Below are 17,876 nucleotides of genomic sequence, written 5' to 3'. Positions count from 1 at the left end.
TACAGTGATAACAGGAAAATTATGCAACAAAGATTGCGTCGGCTGTACAGCAGCTCTAGAAGAAAATTGTGTCATTGTTTAGCTTGAGTCATTTCAGTGTTGATTTAGTTCTGTTGTAAAAAATCATGAGTTATTAACTTCATTAGTTATTAATTGCATTTCATCTATATGTATTCATAGTAGAATAGTAGGTGTCTGTATCCCCAACTAAGCAAGCCAAAGGCGACAGTGGCAAGGAACCCAAACTCCATCAGGTGACAGAATGGAGAAGAAGAAAAAAAAACCTTGGGAGAAACCAGGCTCAAGTCAGATTAAATACATAAAATATACTTATGTAATTTAACATATTTAGTTATTGCAGCTTTGCATAATATTCTGAGTTTGCATTTCATTGTTTTTACTCATTTTGAGAAATATTAAATGTTTTTGTGCAAGTGAGATAAGTAAATGCATGTACACATTAGCCTAGAACTACAATAATAACCATCATGATTACACATGTTACGCACACAACGCCGCTGCACTTACTCTTGATTTCTCGCAACATGGGGACAGGAGAGGTGTTAGTCAATGCATGGGAAAACAAAGTAACTTGCGTTACTTATTTGAAAAAAGTAACTCAGATATTTTGTTTTAAATTTAAAAGTAATGCATTACTTTACTAGTTACTTGAAAAAAGTAATCTGATTGGCTAACTTGTGTTACTTGTAATTGTGTTACCCCCAACACTGTGTGTGTGTGTGTGTGTGTGTGTGTGTGTGTGTGTGTGTGTGTGTGTGTACTTGTTTTTATATCCCGGTGTGGACTTGGACCTGATTGCACACCAAACCCGTGGGGACCCCATGAGCGGTGGGGACCTGATTCTTGGTCCCCACAGGCACACCCATTGCAATTGATAGAAATAGCCATTTTAACATGTGTGGCAGTGTTTCCCTGAAAATGTCCCTTGGTCCTTACGGGGTAGGTTTTACCAGACAAAAAATGTGTTTGTGTATAAACTGTGTTTCAGAGTGCGCCCTCTATGGTCAATACTGGAACAACTGTGTGTGTGTTTTTTTTTTTTTTTTTTTTTTTTTTTTTTTTAAATTACAAGATTGCTTCAGACAGATTAAAAGAAACCTAGTAAACCTAAGTAAAAAACTGACATTGAATCCAAAATGGTCAATGTTTATGATAATGTCTTTATTCATATTATTTATTTTTATTTAATTATTCTTGCATATTATTATTCTTTTACATGTTATTGATTTCCTTAATCATTTATTTGTTTTCTACTATATGCTCTGATATGTTTAAATATACCCAAATGTCATATCTTTGGTGTCTCTTCTGTGATCTTAATCTTCTGTGATCTCTGACTTAATCATTGGGTCCATGTACTTTTGCATCCATTCCTTTTTCCTTTTTTAAACCACAAATGAAATATGGAAAATGTGGTTTCTTCTTTTTTTATTTTAACACTGATTAATAGAATTTGCAGATACAAGCTAATTTCCCTTATGCAATATTACTATTTTAATAAAAATAGTATAAATGATATACAACTTGTTGTTTAATATGTAAATATGCTAAATTTAATTTCTAGGTGTTTTGTGTCAATATACACAGCGCCCACTAATGGCTTTTCTTCTGGAATCAATGGAAATACTTGTATCAAAACAGCCAGAACTATATATATAAATGCTCTGAAAACTCCTTAACAGATGACATTGATTAATTTACATTCTAATTCGCTTAATTTTTTCCCCATCCCTTTGCTTTTAACTGTTTTATGAATAAAGACGACTTCTAAATTACTGTGACTTTTTTGTCTGGCTGTTAGGTGTTTTAGCCTATATTGTTTTATATCAAGAAATTGTAAAGGTTTAGGAGTCGCTAGGCTACACTAGATGTTCAAATTAAAAATAGCCTACCCAAACATATACAGTCACGTGAAAAAGTTAGGACATCCTATTAAATTCCATGGTTTTCTGTATCTCACTGTCTGAAGTACATAAGCTATAATACAGCTGCATCTCAATAAATTAGAATGTCGTGTATTAAATAAATTTAATGCACACAGACTGAAGTATTTTAAGTCTTTGGTTCTTTTAATTGTGATGATTTTGGCTCACATTTAACAAAACCCACCAATTCACTCTCTCAACAAATTAGAATATGGTGACATGCCAATCAGCTAATCAACTCAAAACACCTGCAAAGGTTTCCTGAGCCTTCAAAATGGTCTCTCAGTTTGGTTCACTAAGCTACACAATCATGGGGAAGAATGCTGATCTGACAGTCATTGACACCTTTCACAAGGAGGGTAAGCCACAAACATTCATTGCCAAAGAAGCTGGCTGTTCACAGAGTGCTGTATCCAAGCATGTTAACAGAAAGTTGAGTGGAAGGAAAAAGTGTGGAAGAAAAAGATGTACAACCAACCGCAGCCTTATAAGGATTGTCAAGCAAAATCGATTCAAGAATTTGAGGGAACTTCACAAGGAATGGACTGAGGCTGGGGTCAAGGCATCAAGAGCCACCACACACAGATGTGTCAAGGAATTTGCTGAACCACAGACAACGTCAGAGGCGTCTTACCTGGGCTAAGGAGAAGAACTGGACTGTTGCCCAGTGGTCCAAAGTCCTCTTTTCAGATGAGAGCAAGTTTTGTATTTCATTTGGAAACCAAGGTCCTACAGTCTGGAGGAAGGATGGAGAAGCTCATAGCCCAAGTTGCTTGAAGTCCAGTGTTAAGTTTCCACAGTCAGTGATGATTTGGGGTGCAATGTCACCTGCTGGTGTTGGTCCACTGTGTTTTTTGAAAACCAAAGTCACTGCACCCGCTTACCAAGAAATTTTGGAGCACTTCATGCTTCGTTCTGCTGACCAGCTTTTTGAAGATGCTGATTTCATTTTCCAGCAGGATTTGGCACCTGCCCACACTGCCAAAAGCACCAAAAGCTGGTTAAATGACCATGGTGTTGGTGTGCTTGACTGGCCAGCAAACTCACCAGACCTGAACCCCATTGAGAATCTATGGGCTATCGTCAAGAGGAAGATGAGAAACAAGAGACCAAAAAATGCAGATGAGCTGAAGGCCACTGTCAAAGAAACCTGGGCTTCCATACCACCTCAGCAGTGCCACAGACTAATCGCCTCCATGCCACGCCGAATTGAGGCAGTAATTAAAGCAAAAGGAGCCCCTACCAAGTATTGAGTACATGTACAGTAAATGAACATACTTTCCAGAACGCCAACAATTCACTTTTTTTTTTTTATTGATCTTATGAAGTATTTTAATTTGTTGAGATAGTGAATTGTGGGTTTTCGTTAAATGTGAGCCAAAATCATCACAATTAAAAGAACCAAAGACTTAAAGTACTTCAGTCTATGTGCATTGAGTTTATTTAATACAAGAGTTCCACAATTTGAGTTGAATTACTGAAATAAATGAACTTTTCCACGACATTCTAATTTATTGAGATGCAGCTGTAGCTTACTGTACAACTGCAGCTGCACGGAGTTAATAATGCTATGTGAAGGCATCTCCACAACATTATGAAAAATACCACTGTATTTGAAGGATACAACTTGAAAATGGTAAGATTTGCACATTTCCTTTTTCCCTTTGTCAGTGATGCACAGTTAAATAATTATATTAACGCTGCAAAAAATATAGACCTATCTGTTTCCACTAAAATAGCTAAAAGATGTTCACCTTATCAGCAAAACTTCATAGGCTAAATTTAATTTAATTTGAATTGTTTAAAACAATAAAAATACTATTTGACCAGTGGAAATGAATGAGATCAACTCTATTCTAAAACATTTGTCTGAGAACTACTTTTTCTTCAGCTCATACTCGTTGGTCCCGTTCACTGCCATTATAAAGCTTGGATGTGTCAGGATATTTATTAATATAACTCAGATTGTGTTCATCAGAAAGGAGAAAGTCAGATACACCTAGGATGGCTTGATGGTGAGTAAAGCTTGGGGTAATTTTCATTTGAAAGTGAACTAATCCTTTAACTTGTAGGCTAATTAATTGCCTTCATATTATGGGCTTATCTGCTTATGCAGCTACATATGCTTTATTACAGCAATAAAGTGTGTATTGAATTTGGGCCTCCGATATCCCTGTCTTAGTACATTAAGCCACATTAAGCGTTTTTCACATTAAGTGCTTTTAAGAACGTCCAATGTCGCTGCGGGTATGTTGCTGCTGTCAGTATAGCTTTCGGACACCTCATGAGTGAGACTTTTTAACGGGAACAAGAGGGGAGAAATCTCACTCGTCATCATGTTGGTATAGTAGTTCTGCAATGCCCGTTTCAGTTTTAAAATCAACAGTTTTGTCATGGTGTCAGAACAATGGCTCTCAAAAGTGTGGGAGTTTAACAAACGAAAACTTTTCAATTTTTTTTTTTTTTTTTTTTACATTAATGGGTTTATTTTGAATTTTGGTTTATAAAGATGCAAAACTTAATTAAATATAAAAAATAAGTCCATTTCATTTTGTGAACATGACATTTGTGTTTATAGTTTTAATTTAAATTTTGGTATTCAACAAAGCATTTAAAAATACAACAACCTTTCTTTTTCTGTTTTTGTTTCCATGGTTAAAAAAGGAAAAAGGAATGGATGCAAAAGAACACGGATCTAATCGTCTCCGTTTTGCATCAGACATAACATAATCAACTTGCTAATGTAAGGGTCTAAACAAAACACCACTGACAGTAAACTGTGAGATGGCCCGGTGAGGTCAATGGAAAGTTCAAGATCTGTGTGTTCACCTGACATATCAGGTCCCCATCGCAACCACCCCCTCCCCCTTTTCACGCAGCTGCGGCCGCCAATTTAGTTAATAATAAGTTTGGGTCGGACTAATTGGAGTACTCGCTTACAGCCAGTTTGAGATGACAACGACACGAGCAACATCTTCTCCAAGCTATTCCTTTTTAATGGATGCGTCATGGAGGAAATAAGGTAAGATTGTTGTTATAGAAATATAAATACCATGGTAAATTTTGAATTCTATTAATAGTCGTACTATGATGAGGTAGATCAATTAAACAGATTAAGCTTACTGCTTCTAATTAAGGTAGCTTTAGGTAATTGGCTAGTTAAGGTTAATTATCAAGCGTGTTGGTTTGTGTCGTAATTAACGCTCGGTTACGAATTTGCTTGGTAATGTAACGTTAATTATAGTTTAGACAGGAATGTACATCGACTTCACATAAATATTTAATGGATATAGCTTAGTTTAAGGTTACTGTAATAGGCCTATTTGAAGGCATTAACCTAAAGGCACGTGCGTTCTGAACGTTAACGATACCTCAAAGCGCATGGAAAATAATACAAATTAATGAGTTTTACACGTCTCCTGTTCATAATTGAAAAGTTTAAATTTAGAGGTAATAATGGTAATCACAAGTTCACGCCTGCTTTACAGAATCAGCGCGTTATAAGGGGTTATTAACTGTTAATTTTGTCAGTCGTCGTATTTTGCGATCCAAAACACAATAAATCACGTTTTGTCAGAGTAACATTACTTCATTTTACTTAATTTGATAGCAAATAGCCGCTTCTATGTGTGTGTCGCACATGTGGCCTAATGGTGAGTTCACGAGGTGTACAGTTAACGTTAACCCTCTATGGTACGCAATGTGATATCAATGAGGAAAAAATAATTTGTGGTGTTTTTCCTGCTTAAAATTGGACACTCTAACAATATCAATAAACATTTTTATAATTTTTTAATTTATTTAATTTTTATAAGTTTGTTGCCTCGAGGCAACATTGTACCACAATGGAAAAATTTAAACATTTGGCATTTTCATGTAGAAAAAAGAGATATATTTATTGAAAACATAAATTTCTTTAACTAGAGACACTTGAACAAACAAATTTATCCAGTTTTTAATGTATTAAAAGTTTCATATTTAATAAAAAGTAACATTTTATATCCAGCTGTTGCCCTCAGGCAACATTGTACCATAGTGGAACACAAGTATTACCAAACCATCATATTATTATGTTATTATATCAAGTTATCATATCCATCTTCTCTCTCACCCTCACTCTCTCCCTGATGGATTGTCACTATGATTTCATCTTCCTCATCACAGTATGACCCGTCATCCTCACCCTCATCAACTGCCAGTGTTACCTGTGTTTTATACCTTTTTTAAGTGTTATAGAAAATGTGCAGATCATAATATATGCAGATATAATATGTGAATTACTATTCTTATAAGTGCATTACAAAATCATGTGAAAATGCAAATATATTTAGATAATTCTAACTCTCTTCCTTACAAATATAATACATTTGTATTCAAACCTATTATGCCTGTATGGCCTTATGCGATTCCATTATGGTACAATGTTGAGGCAACACGCAGATTTTTGTTATTTTCTCTAAAACATTTGATGATATATAATGTAAAGTTCTTCCTGAGATACGTTTGATCAATCAATTGGTGCCTTATTTTATTAAAAACAAACTAAAATAGACTATGTTGCCTGTTGCCCGTACTTAATTGAGTTTATTATACCTTTCCAACAGACCAAATAAACACAACAAAAGGATCAGCAGGTTTGAACGTCGCATCACAAAACTGAGAAAGCATCATGATGTATGCGCCAGGAGACAATCAGCTAGACAGAAGGTGATTTTTTTTAATTTATTTATTATTATTATTATTTTTTTTTTTTTTTTTTATTTATTTCATGCATGGAAATTGAAGTACCCTAAATAATTGCACACATTAGTCTGTATAAAATCGCAGTTAAATTGTTTGTTGTATTGTGTTAAGAAATGTTTTATGTTTAAATGTAAAATATTTTGTTATTATGATTATACGAACATATTTACAAAAACATTGCCTACATATTTGCCAAGGCAGAAAATTAAATATTCATATAAAATCAAATATTGCGAAGCTGCAAAGTAAAGTGAAACTAAAGGATTTGAATGACTACAGTTATGCATTAAATTAACTTTGCCAATTTCAGGCAATGGAAACATCAAATATTGGCCCCATTATGCCCCACCAGGTCTCAGATGATGAGGTCCCATCTCCCCTCAAGAAGGACATCCTTGACTTACAGCTGATATGTAGAAAACGATCCTTGGTAAGTGTGTGTTTTTAAAAATTCAAAGGTATTGCAATGATTTATGACTACAGACTATTTCTTTCAACCTGAACAGGAGGATTCAAAGCCAAATATGGACATTACCATGCCTTCAGATGTTACCAAGCACCTAGCCAAACAGTCACTGTCTACAAAGAAATCGGTGGTAAGTATTTGTCATAATGACCCTTCTGCCCCACCGGGGATCATAGCCAACACGCACAGTAAACACACATTAGTTTGGTTGCGCTTTATCTGACAGTAGCCTGCGATTCAGTAAGCTCAATTTAATTCTCTCTCCAACGATTCTGGATCGATTCTGAGCTTCGTCTTTAACCAGATGCGTGATGACGCTGAGTTTGCTTTAGAAACACCATACCATGCTTGCTTCCAATTCCTCACACACGTACACCACTCGAACCTTCCGTAAAATAATCTTTCATAAAGTTCAGAAAGGTTGAAGTGAATAACAAGGACATTCGTGAGCTTCATTGCACAGGATGCTTTACACTTAAAGTGTGCGGTCTTGCCCGTCGGTATTTTCCTTACAAATGCTCTACAAAGTCATAATTTGTGGTTTGGAATGCAGTGGACTTCTATATTTAAAATATGAACCTCACTAACAGAAGGCTGCTTTCAATTTCAAATGCTGACGCTCGCTTGTTTGTGAAGACTGCTCGCATGCGGCTGTGCACGACTCCGTGTAAGTGGTTTAATGCACTTGCGTCTCAAAATGGTTTTATGGCGCAAAATTAATGTAAACACAGCCAGTTATGTCTTAAGGGATTAAACAGACAGGACAAACCACAAAAAGAGATAGCCGCACACATGTAGCCTGTCTCGTAATGCTCGGTTATACTCGCGCTATTGACAATATTAAGCAAAAGCTTGACTTTGCTAAATTAAAATCAAATTGCAATATCTTTTTTTCCATGCACCTATCAAGTTTGAGATGTTGGGCTTTTTGGTTTTTCATAAGTGTTTTTTGAGACTAGTGGAAAGAAAATAACCAAAATACACTGTGTTTCTTTTATAGCACTTTATTTATTTGTCAGTAGATTTTAATTGCAATACATATTTTTAAAGGATGTTTTCTCTAAATGAGTTTTTCCTCCTACACTGAGTCATAAATCTCCACTTCAGTAGCACTTAGACCAAACTTTACATTTTTATTCCTGTCTATATCTTGAAGGATTTTACAGAGGGATTAGTTCATATATAATTTGCTTGATTATATACATTTTATTCCACCCAAAATTGTGAAAATGTATTTTCTGTCTAAGTGTTAAATTGAGTGACACAAATGAGATACCCAAAATTCCCTCTGTATAAACATTTGACTCTAATATGTCAGAAATTAAATAACAACTTGGCGCATATTTCATTAAATAATGCCTCATTTGCATATTTAAATAGCCTATAGGGATATGCTGCGTTTGGATTAATTTATGCGCGCTCTCCTCATAAACATGCTCAAGGAAAAGGAAACTTTTTCACGTTTTGTTTTTATTGTGAGTGTACACAGATAAAATTCTTTACAATTTATGTATTTGCAGAGTATTTTAAGTTGTTTTCACTGATGTAAGGAAGTGATTCAAGTGCACGTCCGCGCCTCGTGTGCGCACACTTGTCAATTCTAGCACGGCTTGACATCGCAGCCTGTTCATTATCAAAAATAAATGAAACATAAAATACCAAATAAAATTTGTAATTACTTATTTTTCAAAATAAATGCAGCAAATTTTTGGTTATGCTGAAGGAACCAATTAGTTTTTAATTGCTAATTTTAGACAAATAACAAGTAAAAAAAAAAAAAAAACCCTACACGTTAAGGAAATTAAACTTAGAATGAAATGTGTCTACTCAGGCGACAGCACCAAACATAAAGGAGAAACATCGGATCTTATGAAAAAAATAGGCAAGACACATTGCTATGTGAAAAAAAAATATATTTGATTATATTTATCTCTTTGTCCAGGACACGGAGAGTGATACAGATACAGTAATTCTAGAATTGCCCAGTTCTTCTGTATCACCAAGAGCCTGTGATATTCCAGAGCTAAAGAGGACTGACAGTGTATTTGTAAGTTTCTCACACTTGTGTGTGCTGATCATTTTGTCTTAAGTCTACATTTAGTCTACAGTATCAGTTGTATTACTGAGGTTGTTTGTTAACTGTCTCATTTGTTATCATGGCTATAAGCAATTAAACACATGAGCTCCTTTTGTCAAAGCTTAGACAGTGTGAGCTAAGGGGCCCTATTTTAATGATCTAAGCACATGGTCTAAAGCGCACGGCACAAGTGCACCTGGGGCATGTCCGATTCCACTTTTGGTAGTTTAACGATGGAAAAAATGGTCGGCGTGCCCGGCGCATGGCACCGTGGTGGAATTTGCAAGCGGAAAACTGAACACTTCACTAGCAAGGAAACCGTTCTGCTCCTGCGCATTGTTAAAGAGCAACACCTTACCCTTTTCCTTTCAGGCAAGGCTTGTGTTTATAACCGTAATCTTGGGGGGTGGACTCATTTAAATTACTCATTGTAATCGTCTGGTTTTGGCCAGGTTTCTGTCAAACACAGCACATCTAGGTTATGATCTGTAATCATATCAGTTACAAAAAGTGATTTTTGTTGAAAAGGATCTAATATTCAGCAAACTGAGCTTTATCATTTGTTCATCTGAATATCTGATTTTTATTTGTTGAACATCAATTACGTTTTTACCCTTAAATGGGTTCGAGAATTTTTGTTCTTTTGTATTTACTAATTCGGGGAACAGACCGTTAGTCAAGGTTCAACTCTAAGACATATACCCATATTACTAGAGAGAAGAGCGGCACCACCCCAGGAGGCATGAATACTAGTGTTATTTTCGTCATAGATTTCGTTAACGAAATATGCTCTGCATATAGATCCGCACGATTCCTCTGTTCTCCCCGTAACACCACCTGTACGGATTTTACTAGTTGGGCTTTTCCTGAACAACTTGCCAAACTTAAATGTATTGTTTAATTTTCTTAAGCTTTTCTGTTATTCAGACAATTTGCAGTTTAGAAAAACATTAATACAACTTAGAAATTCCTAATAGTAATTCCAGTAATTCCCTGTTATAATATTTGAGAGTTTTTGTTACCAGTTTTCATAATGTAGACAGGGCAAGTATATCTAAAGTCTTTTGTGTTTATTTAGCTTATAATTGTTAACCTTTAATAAATCTGTACAATAGATGAGGTAAAACAAACCATGCTTATGAATCAATATTCTGTTGATTTGTGCTTATTGGTGAAAGAGCAATTTCTGATGAAATGTACGATAACAATCATTGAAATTAAAATTGAGCAAAACAATACATTTTAACTATTATACAATGAAGAAGTTTTCATTGACTAAAACTAGACGAAACTGTTCAGACATTTAGGTGACTAAAACTTGACTAAACCAAAACAGGGCAAGGTTGACTAAATATATAATAAAATCTAAAAGTTACATTTGACACAGGACTAGGACTAAGATTAATTAAAAAAATTAGCTGACAAAATTAACATTAATGAATACTTTTTTTTTTTTTTTTTTTTTTTTTTTTTTTTTTTTTTTATATAAACAGTTCAGGTGTACCCCAAAAACTTTTCCAATTGACTGTGAACTGATTATTGATTAATCTGCGGACACCACTTAGACAGCCAGCCACTGAGTGACGACAGTCTGCTAAGTATCCCAACACTCCTACGAATAAGCAAAGTGTGTGCACGTTGTGCACCCGCCTATGGTCGCATATTACTAACGCCTATAGTCGCATATTACTAAATAAAAACAAATATATATATATTGTGGCATTGACTTTAGACCAGGTTTTAGTTGGTCATTGGCACAGTCTATTATTGTGCCGGGTGTATGATAGGGCCCTAGGTTTGTAAAAGTGAAGGTGGTACAAAGTGTTTTATTGTACATTTTGTAGGCTTTTATTTGAATCGCAGATATACTCTGAACTCACAATGGACCCTTCGTACAGATATCCACTTTGATTATGGTTTTAAACTAAAGCTAGGTTATTTATTTACAGCTTACCAAGAAATCATTGAACTTCAGTTCCACTTCAGATGACTCGATAAGCAGCATTGACAACAGCGAAAATGATTATGTGCCTGAATCGGAGAGCTGTTCAGAAGAATCTGAAGAGAACCTTCCACAGCCTTTGTCCAGTCCCTCGTCTCCCAATGTGGCATTAGATGGGAATGTTGATACTTCCTCATCTTCCATGAATGCAGACAAAGAATGTTCCCCACTTGAAGATAAGGAGAAAACTACTCATTCAGACAATGACTGCAGTAGTGAGGTTTCCGTAATGAAACTGAAAAAGACTGCATATGGCCAAAGAATGTACAACAAAAAGCAATATTGCTTTTACTGCTCCAAACCATTCTGCAAAATGGCAAGACACTTGGCCCAAGTTCATAAGAATGAGGTGGAGGTAGCAAAAGCTCTTTCTTTTCCAAAGGGATCTAAAGAAAGGAAGATTAATCTGGATCTTTTGAGAAATAAAGGGAACCGTGAACACAACGCAAATGTTCTAAAATGTGGCAAAGGAGTGTTGGTGCCACGTCAACAAACCACTGCTAAACGTGTGAATTTTAAGGACTACATGCACTGTTTGAACTGCCAAGGGCTGTTCCGACGAAAAGCACTTTGGAGGCATATGTCAAGGTGCAACCTGGCCAAGAAGTGCCAGGTCACAAAACCAGGTAGATCCAGAGTTCAAGCACTCTGTGCTTATGCACAGCCTGTTCCTGAAGGAGTAACAAACAAATTATGGAAACTAATCAGTGACATGAAGCAAGATGAAGTAACATATGCAGTTAAAAGTGATGCATGCATCATCAAATTTGGGGAACACTTATGCAACAAAATGGGTAGCGACAAAACCAAGCACGAATACATCAGAACTAAAATGCGTGAGGCTGGAAGACTGTTGGTGTGTGCTAGGAAAGTGGGAAAGCTGCAGAGTATTAAAGACTTTTTCATACCCACAAACTTCTATCATGTCATCAAGGCCGTTAAAGATACCTCGGGATTCCGAGAAGAAGATGAGGTGTTCGCAATTCCATCTTTGGCATTAAAACTGGGGCACAACCTTAAAAAAATGGCCGACATTGCAGAATGTGAAGCAATGATTGCAGGAGAGGAAAAAGATGTCCAAAATATAAAAATGTTTCAGCAAATGTATACCACAAAATGGAATGAATTTGTGTCCTCCTCAGCCTTGAAGACGCTTAATGAAGCGAAATGGAACTCTCCAGAGCTTCTCCCTTTCACTGAGGATGTTAAAAAAATGCACATGCATCTCAGCAATCAAACTGAATTGTACCAAGAAAAGCTCAAACGTGAGAAAAGTCAGAAGAACTGGTCAAATCTTGCACAAATAACTCTGTGTGATGTAATTGTGTTTAATCGCAGGAGAGCAGGAGAAGTTTCGAAAATGAGGTTGAATTCATATCTTCTCCGAAACACATCTGTCTTGCATTCCGATGTTGCTGATGCTTTATCTGAAGTTGAGCAGAAGCTCTGTCAGCATTTCCAACGTGTCGAAATTAGAGGCAAGCGAGACCGAAAGGTGCCAATACTCCTGACCCCAAGTATGCTGGACTCCATGGAGCTACTTGTAAAGAATCGTCAAGCATGTGGCGTACTGGATGAAAATATCTTTTTTTTCGCAAAGCCCATGACTGAGACATCATACTACAAAGGCACGGATTGCATCAGGAAGGTTGCCCACCAGTGTGGAGCCAAACATCCAAAGACTTCGTCATCCACAAAGCTGCGGAAACATATCGCAACGCTATCTAAAGTCCTAAATCTGACAGATACTGAGTTGGACCAGTTGGCAGATTTTATGGGACATGATATAAGAGTCCATAGAAAGTTTTACCGGTTGCCTGAAGGGACGTTACAACTAGCAAAGATCAGCAAGGTGCTGATGGCCCTTGAACAGGGAAGAGTATCAGAATTCAAGGGGAAAAACCTTGATGAAATTCACCTTGATCCTTATGGTAAGAACACATGACTTAATTTTTGCTCTTATACATATAGGTGCATCTCAGTTAATTAAAATGTCGTGGAAAAGTTCATTTATTTCAGTAATTCAACTCAAATTGTGAAACTCGTGTATTAAATAAACTCAATGCACTCAGACTGAAGTACTTTAAGTCTTTGGTTCTTTTAATTGTGATGATTTTGGCTCACATTTAACAAAACCTGTATTATATATTGCCACTATTTAGTTCAGTTACAAGGAACTCTTTTATGCAACTTTATATGGTGCATGGAAACAAGTGCTTTTCTACACTTTTCTGCAGAGAAAGTGAATGCAGATCCTGATGTTTCTGAAAGTGAGGATGAAGAAAGTGAGAGTGAGATGCCACAGTCAAAAAAGCGCCGTCAGTCCTCTTCAACATCTACAGGTATGGTCAGCTGTGATTTGATGTGAATTCCTGCATTTACAAGTAACCTATTATGTGTGTGTTTTGGTTGGGTTTAATAATAAAGAATAATAAAGATTTAGATTTGGGTATTTGTATTATAAAAATCTCTGTGGCTGTCCCTGATAAGCTAATTTGGCATAAAACAGGTTTGCAGCCCTTTGACTCACAAAGCAGGTAAGGAAATCCTGGAATAGTCCTCTGTTCCACCACTACTAGTTTATTTCTACTGCAACCTCTGCAACCTGTCTCCCACACACTGTTCACTGGTCGCCTCCTCTCTACCTCTTGACACATTTTCCTCACCTAGAGGTCAATGATCCCACAGAGTCTCTCTCTCTACACTAAGCTGGAGTAAGCTACATATAAATGATATGTAGTGTGAATAGACTGGCCTGGCCTTGTCTTGCCTAGTACAACCTGTATTTCATTTGTATTTCTGTTATGGTATTCAGTTGAAGTCTTATTTTCTGTCCTTCAGAGGAATCTTCTGGCAGCAAGTCTTTAAATGAGAGTGCGATGCCAAAGAAGCAATGTCAGTCGCCTTCAACATCTACAGGTAAAGTCTAACCTGTGCTCTGAAAATGAACTTGCCTGCTCATCATTATTGAAGCTTTTGGTTACAGTGCGGCAAATTTTGAAGAGTTTGTTTGTTCTTCCAGAAGAAGATTTGTTTCGGCACAAGTCGGCAAAGGAGAGAGAGACTCCTTCAAATTCAGGTAAAGAGTTAGGACTGCACTGCTAAGAACTGACTTGTCTAGTTATAGTTATTGCGACTTTAATTAAAGTGCCCCTATTATGGTATTTGAAAGGCTCCTAATTTTGTTTTGGAGGTCTCTTACAACAGGTTTACATGCATCCAAGGTCAAAAAACACTTATTTTCTCATACATTGCAGATCACTACATTGTTCAATATTTCTCAAACGACTTGATGGATGAATCAGTCTCTCTAAATCCCTCCTTTCCGAGAGACTGCTCTGCTCTGATTGGTCAGATGGCCTAGTCTATTGTGATTGGTTATCCACAAACAAGCTACAGTGTTTGGGGGTTCTAAATGCAGTCCGTTATTTATTTATTTATTTATTTATTTATTGTATTTTTTTTTTGTAGATGTACGAAATATTAAGATATCAGGTCTCAATAGTAATGGTCTGGTACTCCTCTATTTGGTATTGAATGACGATGTCCTAGTGTACATTACCTCTGTAGTGTACTCTACACTCACCTTTTTAAAGTAAGGCGAAAGATTGTCTCACTTGAAAGTGGAGTTAAAATTATTTTCATTTTTAGGTGCGTCAAGATGCCCAAAAAGAAAATGGACAGAAGAGGAAGTGAAGGCAGTCGAGAACAAACTTTTGGATTGCATCACATCTGGCAGGGTACCGGGGAAAAGGCAGTGTGAAGACTGCATCAGGTCAGCGCCGGTATTGCTTAAACAGAGAACCTGGGAAGCAGTGAAGTTTTATGTCAAGAACCGAATAACAGCATTCAAGAGGGAGTGTGAGAAAAGAAGAAAAATGTGATCATGGCTCAGTTCAGTTTTTCTTTGTCAGTGAAGTTTAGCACTTTCTAAGTTTTTGCACTTGTTTTTGTACACCTTTTCTCTTTTTGTACGCTTCTAAAACACTCTTCTCTTCTGCTGTTGGAAAAAATAAGTTCCTCATCAACATTGTTACCCAATATAGGGTATTGAGAGTTAACCTTTCATTTTGGAAAAATTAAGGACTTGTTTAGTCCAAGGGGATTCAGCGTTTCAACTGTTGCACTTTACAGCAAAAATGTTTGTCCAAAAGCATTGACAAATAAAATCAGTTGGAACTACTTTTGCCAAAGAACAATTTATTTGAATGCAATTTATTTGAATTTGAATGTATTTGTAATATAGTTGTGTTTAGTGGTAGCAGGGAGCACCTGTTGACCGTATGAAGATGCTGATTTAAGAAGTTTGAGGTGAGGTCCCCATTGGTAACCTTTTAAACACACACAGTGATGTCATTAATTAGCATATCAAAACATTACATCACAGGTCCCCAGGAGGGTCTTCTACCTGACCGGGTCCCCAGCAGTTGGTAAAATGTCAGGTTAGTCTTCTGGGGGTCAGACTCAAGTTTACAAGTGATGGCTGTTATAACAGCTGTTAATGGAGTGTGGATCAGTTTCTGCCTTGTCTGTAGACCACTCAGAATGGGTGGTTCCCACCAGGCTGCATGTTGTCATGTGTCCCCACGCAGTAGCATAAACAGGTATGTGTGTGTGTGTGTGTGTGTGTGTGTCTGTGTGTGTGTGTGTGTGTGTGTGTGTGTGTGTGTGTGTGTGTGTGTGTGTGTGTGTGTGTGTGTGTGTGTGTGTGTGTGTGTTTGCTTGCTTTTTCATCATATCCCTGTGATATCTCTTTATGCACTATATGCCATATCACATAGAAACTGAGATTACTCAGAAAGAAAAGAATAACGTTATTCCTGCATTCTGCCGCTGAGGAATACATTAAGCCTGGACCTGGAAATGCATTTTAAGGGATTTTAAACTCACAAAATTGACAAAACTCTCACATACGAAGCTGTAAAACGCCCCCATCCTTCTGTTGTGTCCGTCAGGTGCTCACAGGTCTAACCGTTTCTGTCAGGAGAGATTGACAGCTCTAATCTCATCATTATGTGGAGGAATTGACTCAGAACCTGCTGAAGCGTTATTGCTCAGCTACAGTCATTTTAAGTTTTACATTTAGTGCACAAGAAACAAATTCACTTTACACTTTATTGTAAGGTGACTTTGTTATTGTGTAATTACACAAATAGGTGCAAACTAATATGAATTAAATACATTACTATAAGGTTAAGGTTAGGGTTTTGTTTGGGGTTATTTGCATAATTGTGCATAATTTTACAGAGTCACAGTCTATTAGGTGTCTTTCAATATGTACTTACATTAAAATAATTGTTAGGTCAATTTTGTGTTGATGTTTATTGCAAAACACTTGCTGCTACTGAGGTGGGATATGGGTAAGGCTAGGGACATTTTTGTTGGTATGGGTATGTTTAATGGTGGGTTAAGAGGTAAGGGAAGGGTCAACAGTTAGATTACAGAAATTAATTACAGATGTAATTACATCCAGGTATTTTTTTAAAAATACAAGTACAATGTAAAAACATGCAAGTACACAATAAGTGCACTGTATCAAATGATTATTTAAAGCTGCAGTAGGTGATCTGGGAAATGCTAATGTTAGCCTGCTAGCATTGAAAGCATATGATCCCATATGATCCCAGCATATGATCAAATTGCCTTCCAAAGCCACGCCTCCTCCAAAACACATGAACGCACACACAGCTGCTCTCTGCAAAATGTCACAAGAGATGGCGTGTCTCAAAGCACATAAAAATGAACGTAAACAACTCAGAGAGCTTGTACCTCACTGCTGCAGATTCATTTTGGTGTTGATACTATTGACATGGAAACACATAATTCCGAGTCTGAATAAACAGCTCTGGTTAGAATGTCATGGGTTGCCATCCCTTAATTAAGGTAGTTATGCCGTGAATGCAGCATAAGCTTGTTGTTATGATTAGATAGGAACTGTAAAAGGTGGCTGTTGTTCATTTGAAGTGCTCCGTGACTGAGGTCTGTCTGCATAAACTGCATAGCATGATGACGTATGATGTCTGTGCGAAAAGGGTGCACAAGGGTATGTAAACATATGTTGATAGACAAGTAGGACATTGTATTATTTCATTCTGACTGAATATAATGATTGGATTTACATTTTATGGTCCTACGCCTTCCACAGACTATAAATATTTCTATAAAAAATAAATTTAGACCGTTTAACATAGTGATTACTATCAGGATATGAGAAGACTTTCAACCAGTATAACAAAAATGTTTCTGTAGAGAACCACCTTTAAATGTTAGTACATAGTTGTCAGTGGTGTGCAGTGGTGTTCTGAAATGAGGAGACAATTTATATATATATATATATATATATATATATAAATTGTCTCCTCATTTTTATATATAATATATATATTAAAAAAAAAAAAACACTGGCGGGGAAAGAGTTAATATAAAGTGGGAACATTTACTGTTAAAGCCCAAAGTATACTTCATTTCGCGTGACGCAAATTTCGTCATCAGAAGAGTATGCGCACTGTACACGCAGGTCGCACATGCGCATTTATCTATTTATTTATTTATTTATTTATTTTTGCAATAATTAGTTTATCCATAAGGTGGCAACCGTGCCCTGGGGGCGACGATTCACAAGGTAGTCAAAGAAAAACTGCA

The 17,876-nt window shown here is 36.5% G+C and overlaps 1 protein-coding gene across 2 annotated transcripts; it reads left to right on the top strand.

Annotated features, from left to right (window-relative positions):
* The first annotated feature begins 600 nt into the window (after window positions 1-600).
* On the top strand, window positions 601-15,954 carry LOC127497959 (uncharacterized). 2 transcript variants are annotated; one of them, XM_051866810.1, is made up of 10 exons: window positions 601-4,968; window positions 6,551-6,653; window positions 7,000-7,119; window positions 7,196-7,285; window positions 9,098-9,202; window positions 11,182-13,165; window positions 13,472-13,576; window positions 14,076-14,153; window positions 14,257-14,313; window positions 14,886-15,954. In XM_051866810.1, the coding sequence occupies exons 1-10, from the start codon at window positions 4,955-4,957 to the stop codon at window positions 15,116-15,118; spliced, it is 2,889 nt and encodes a 962-aa protein (XP_051722770.1). In that variant the 5' UTR covers window positions 601-4,954; the 3' UTR covers window positions 15,119-15,954. The 2 variants fall into 2 exon arrangements, with proteins under 2 accessions (XP_051722770.1, XP_051722771.1); XM_051866811.1 differs by lacking the exon at window positions 9,098-9,202.
* Window positions 15,955-17,876: the final 1,922 nt, after the last annotated feature.

Source organism: Ctenopharyngodon idella, chromosome 16, assembly GCF_019924925.1.
Source record: "Ctenopharyngodon idella isolate HZGC_01 chromosome 16, HZGC01, whole genome shotgun sequence".
Lineage (NCBI taxonomy): Eukaryota > Metazoa > Chordata > Actinopteri > Cypriniformes > Xenocyprididae > Ctenopharyngodon > Ctenopharyngodon idella.
The sequence above is the reverse complement of the archived record's forward strand: the minus strand, read 5'-3'. Positions and strand labels throughout refer to the sequence as shown.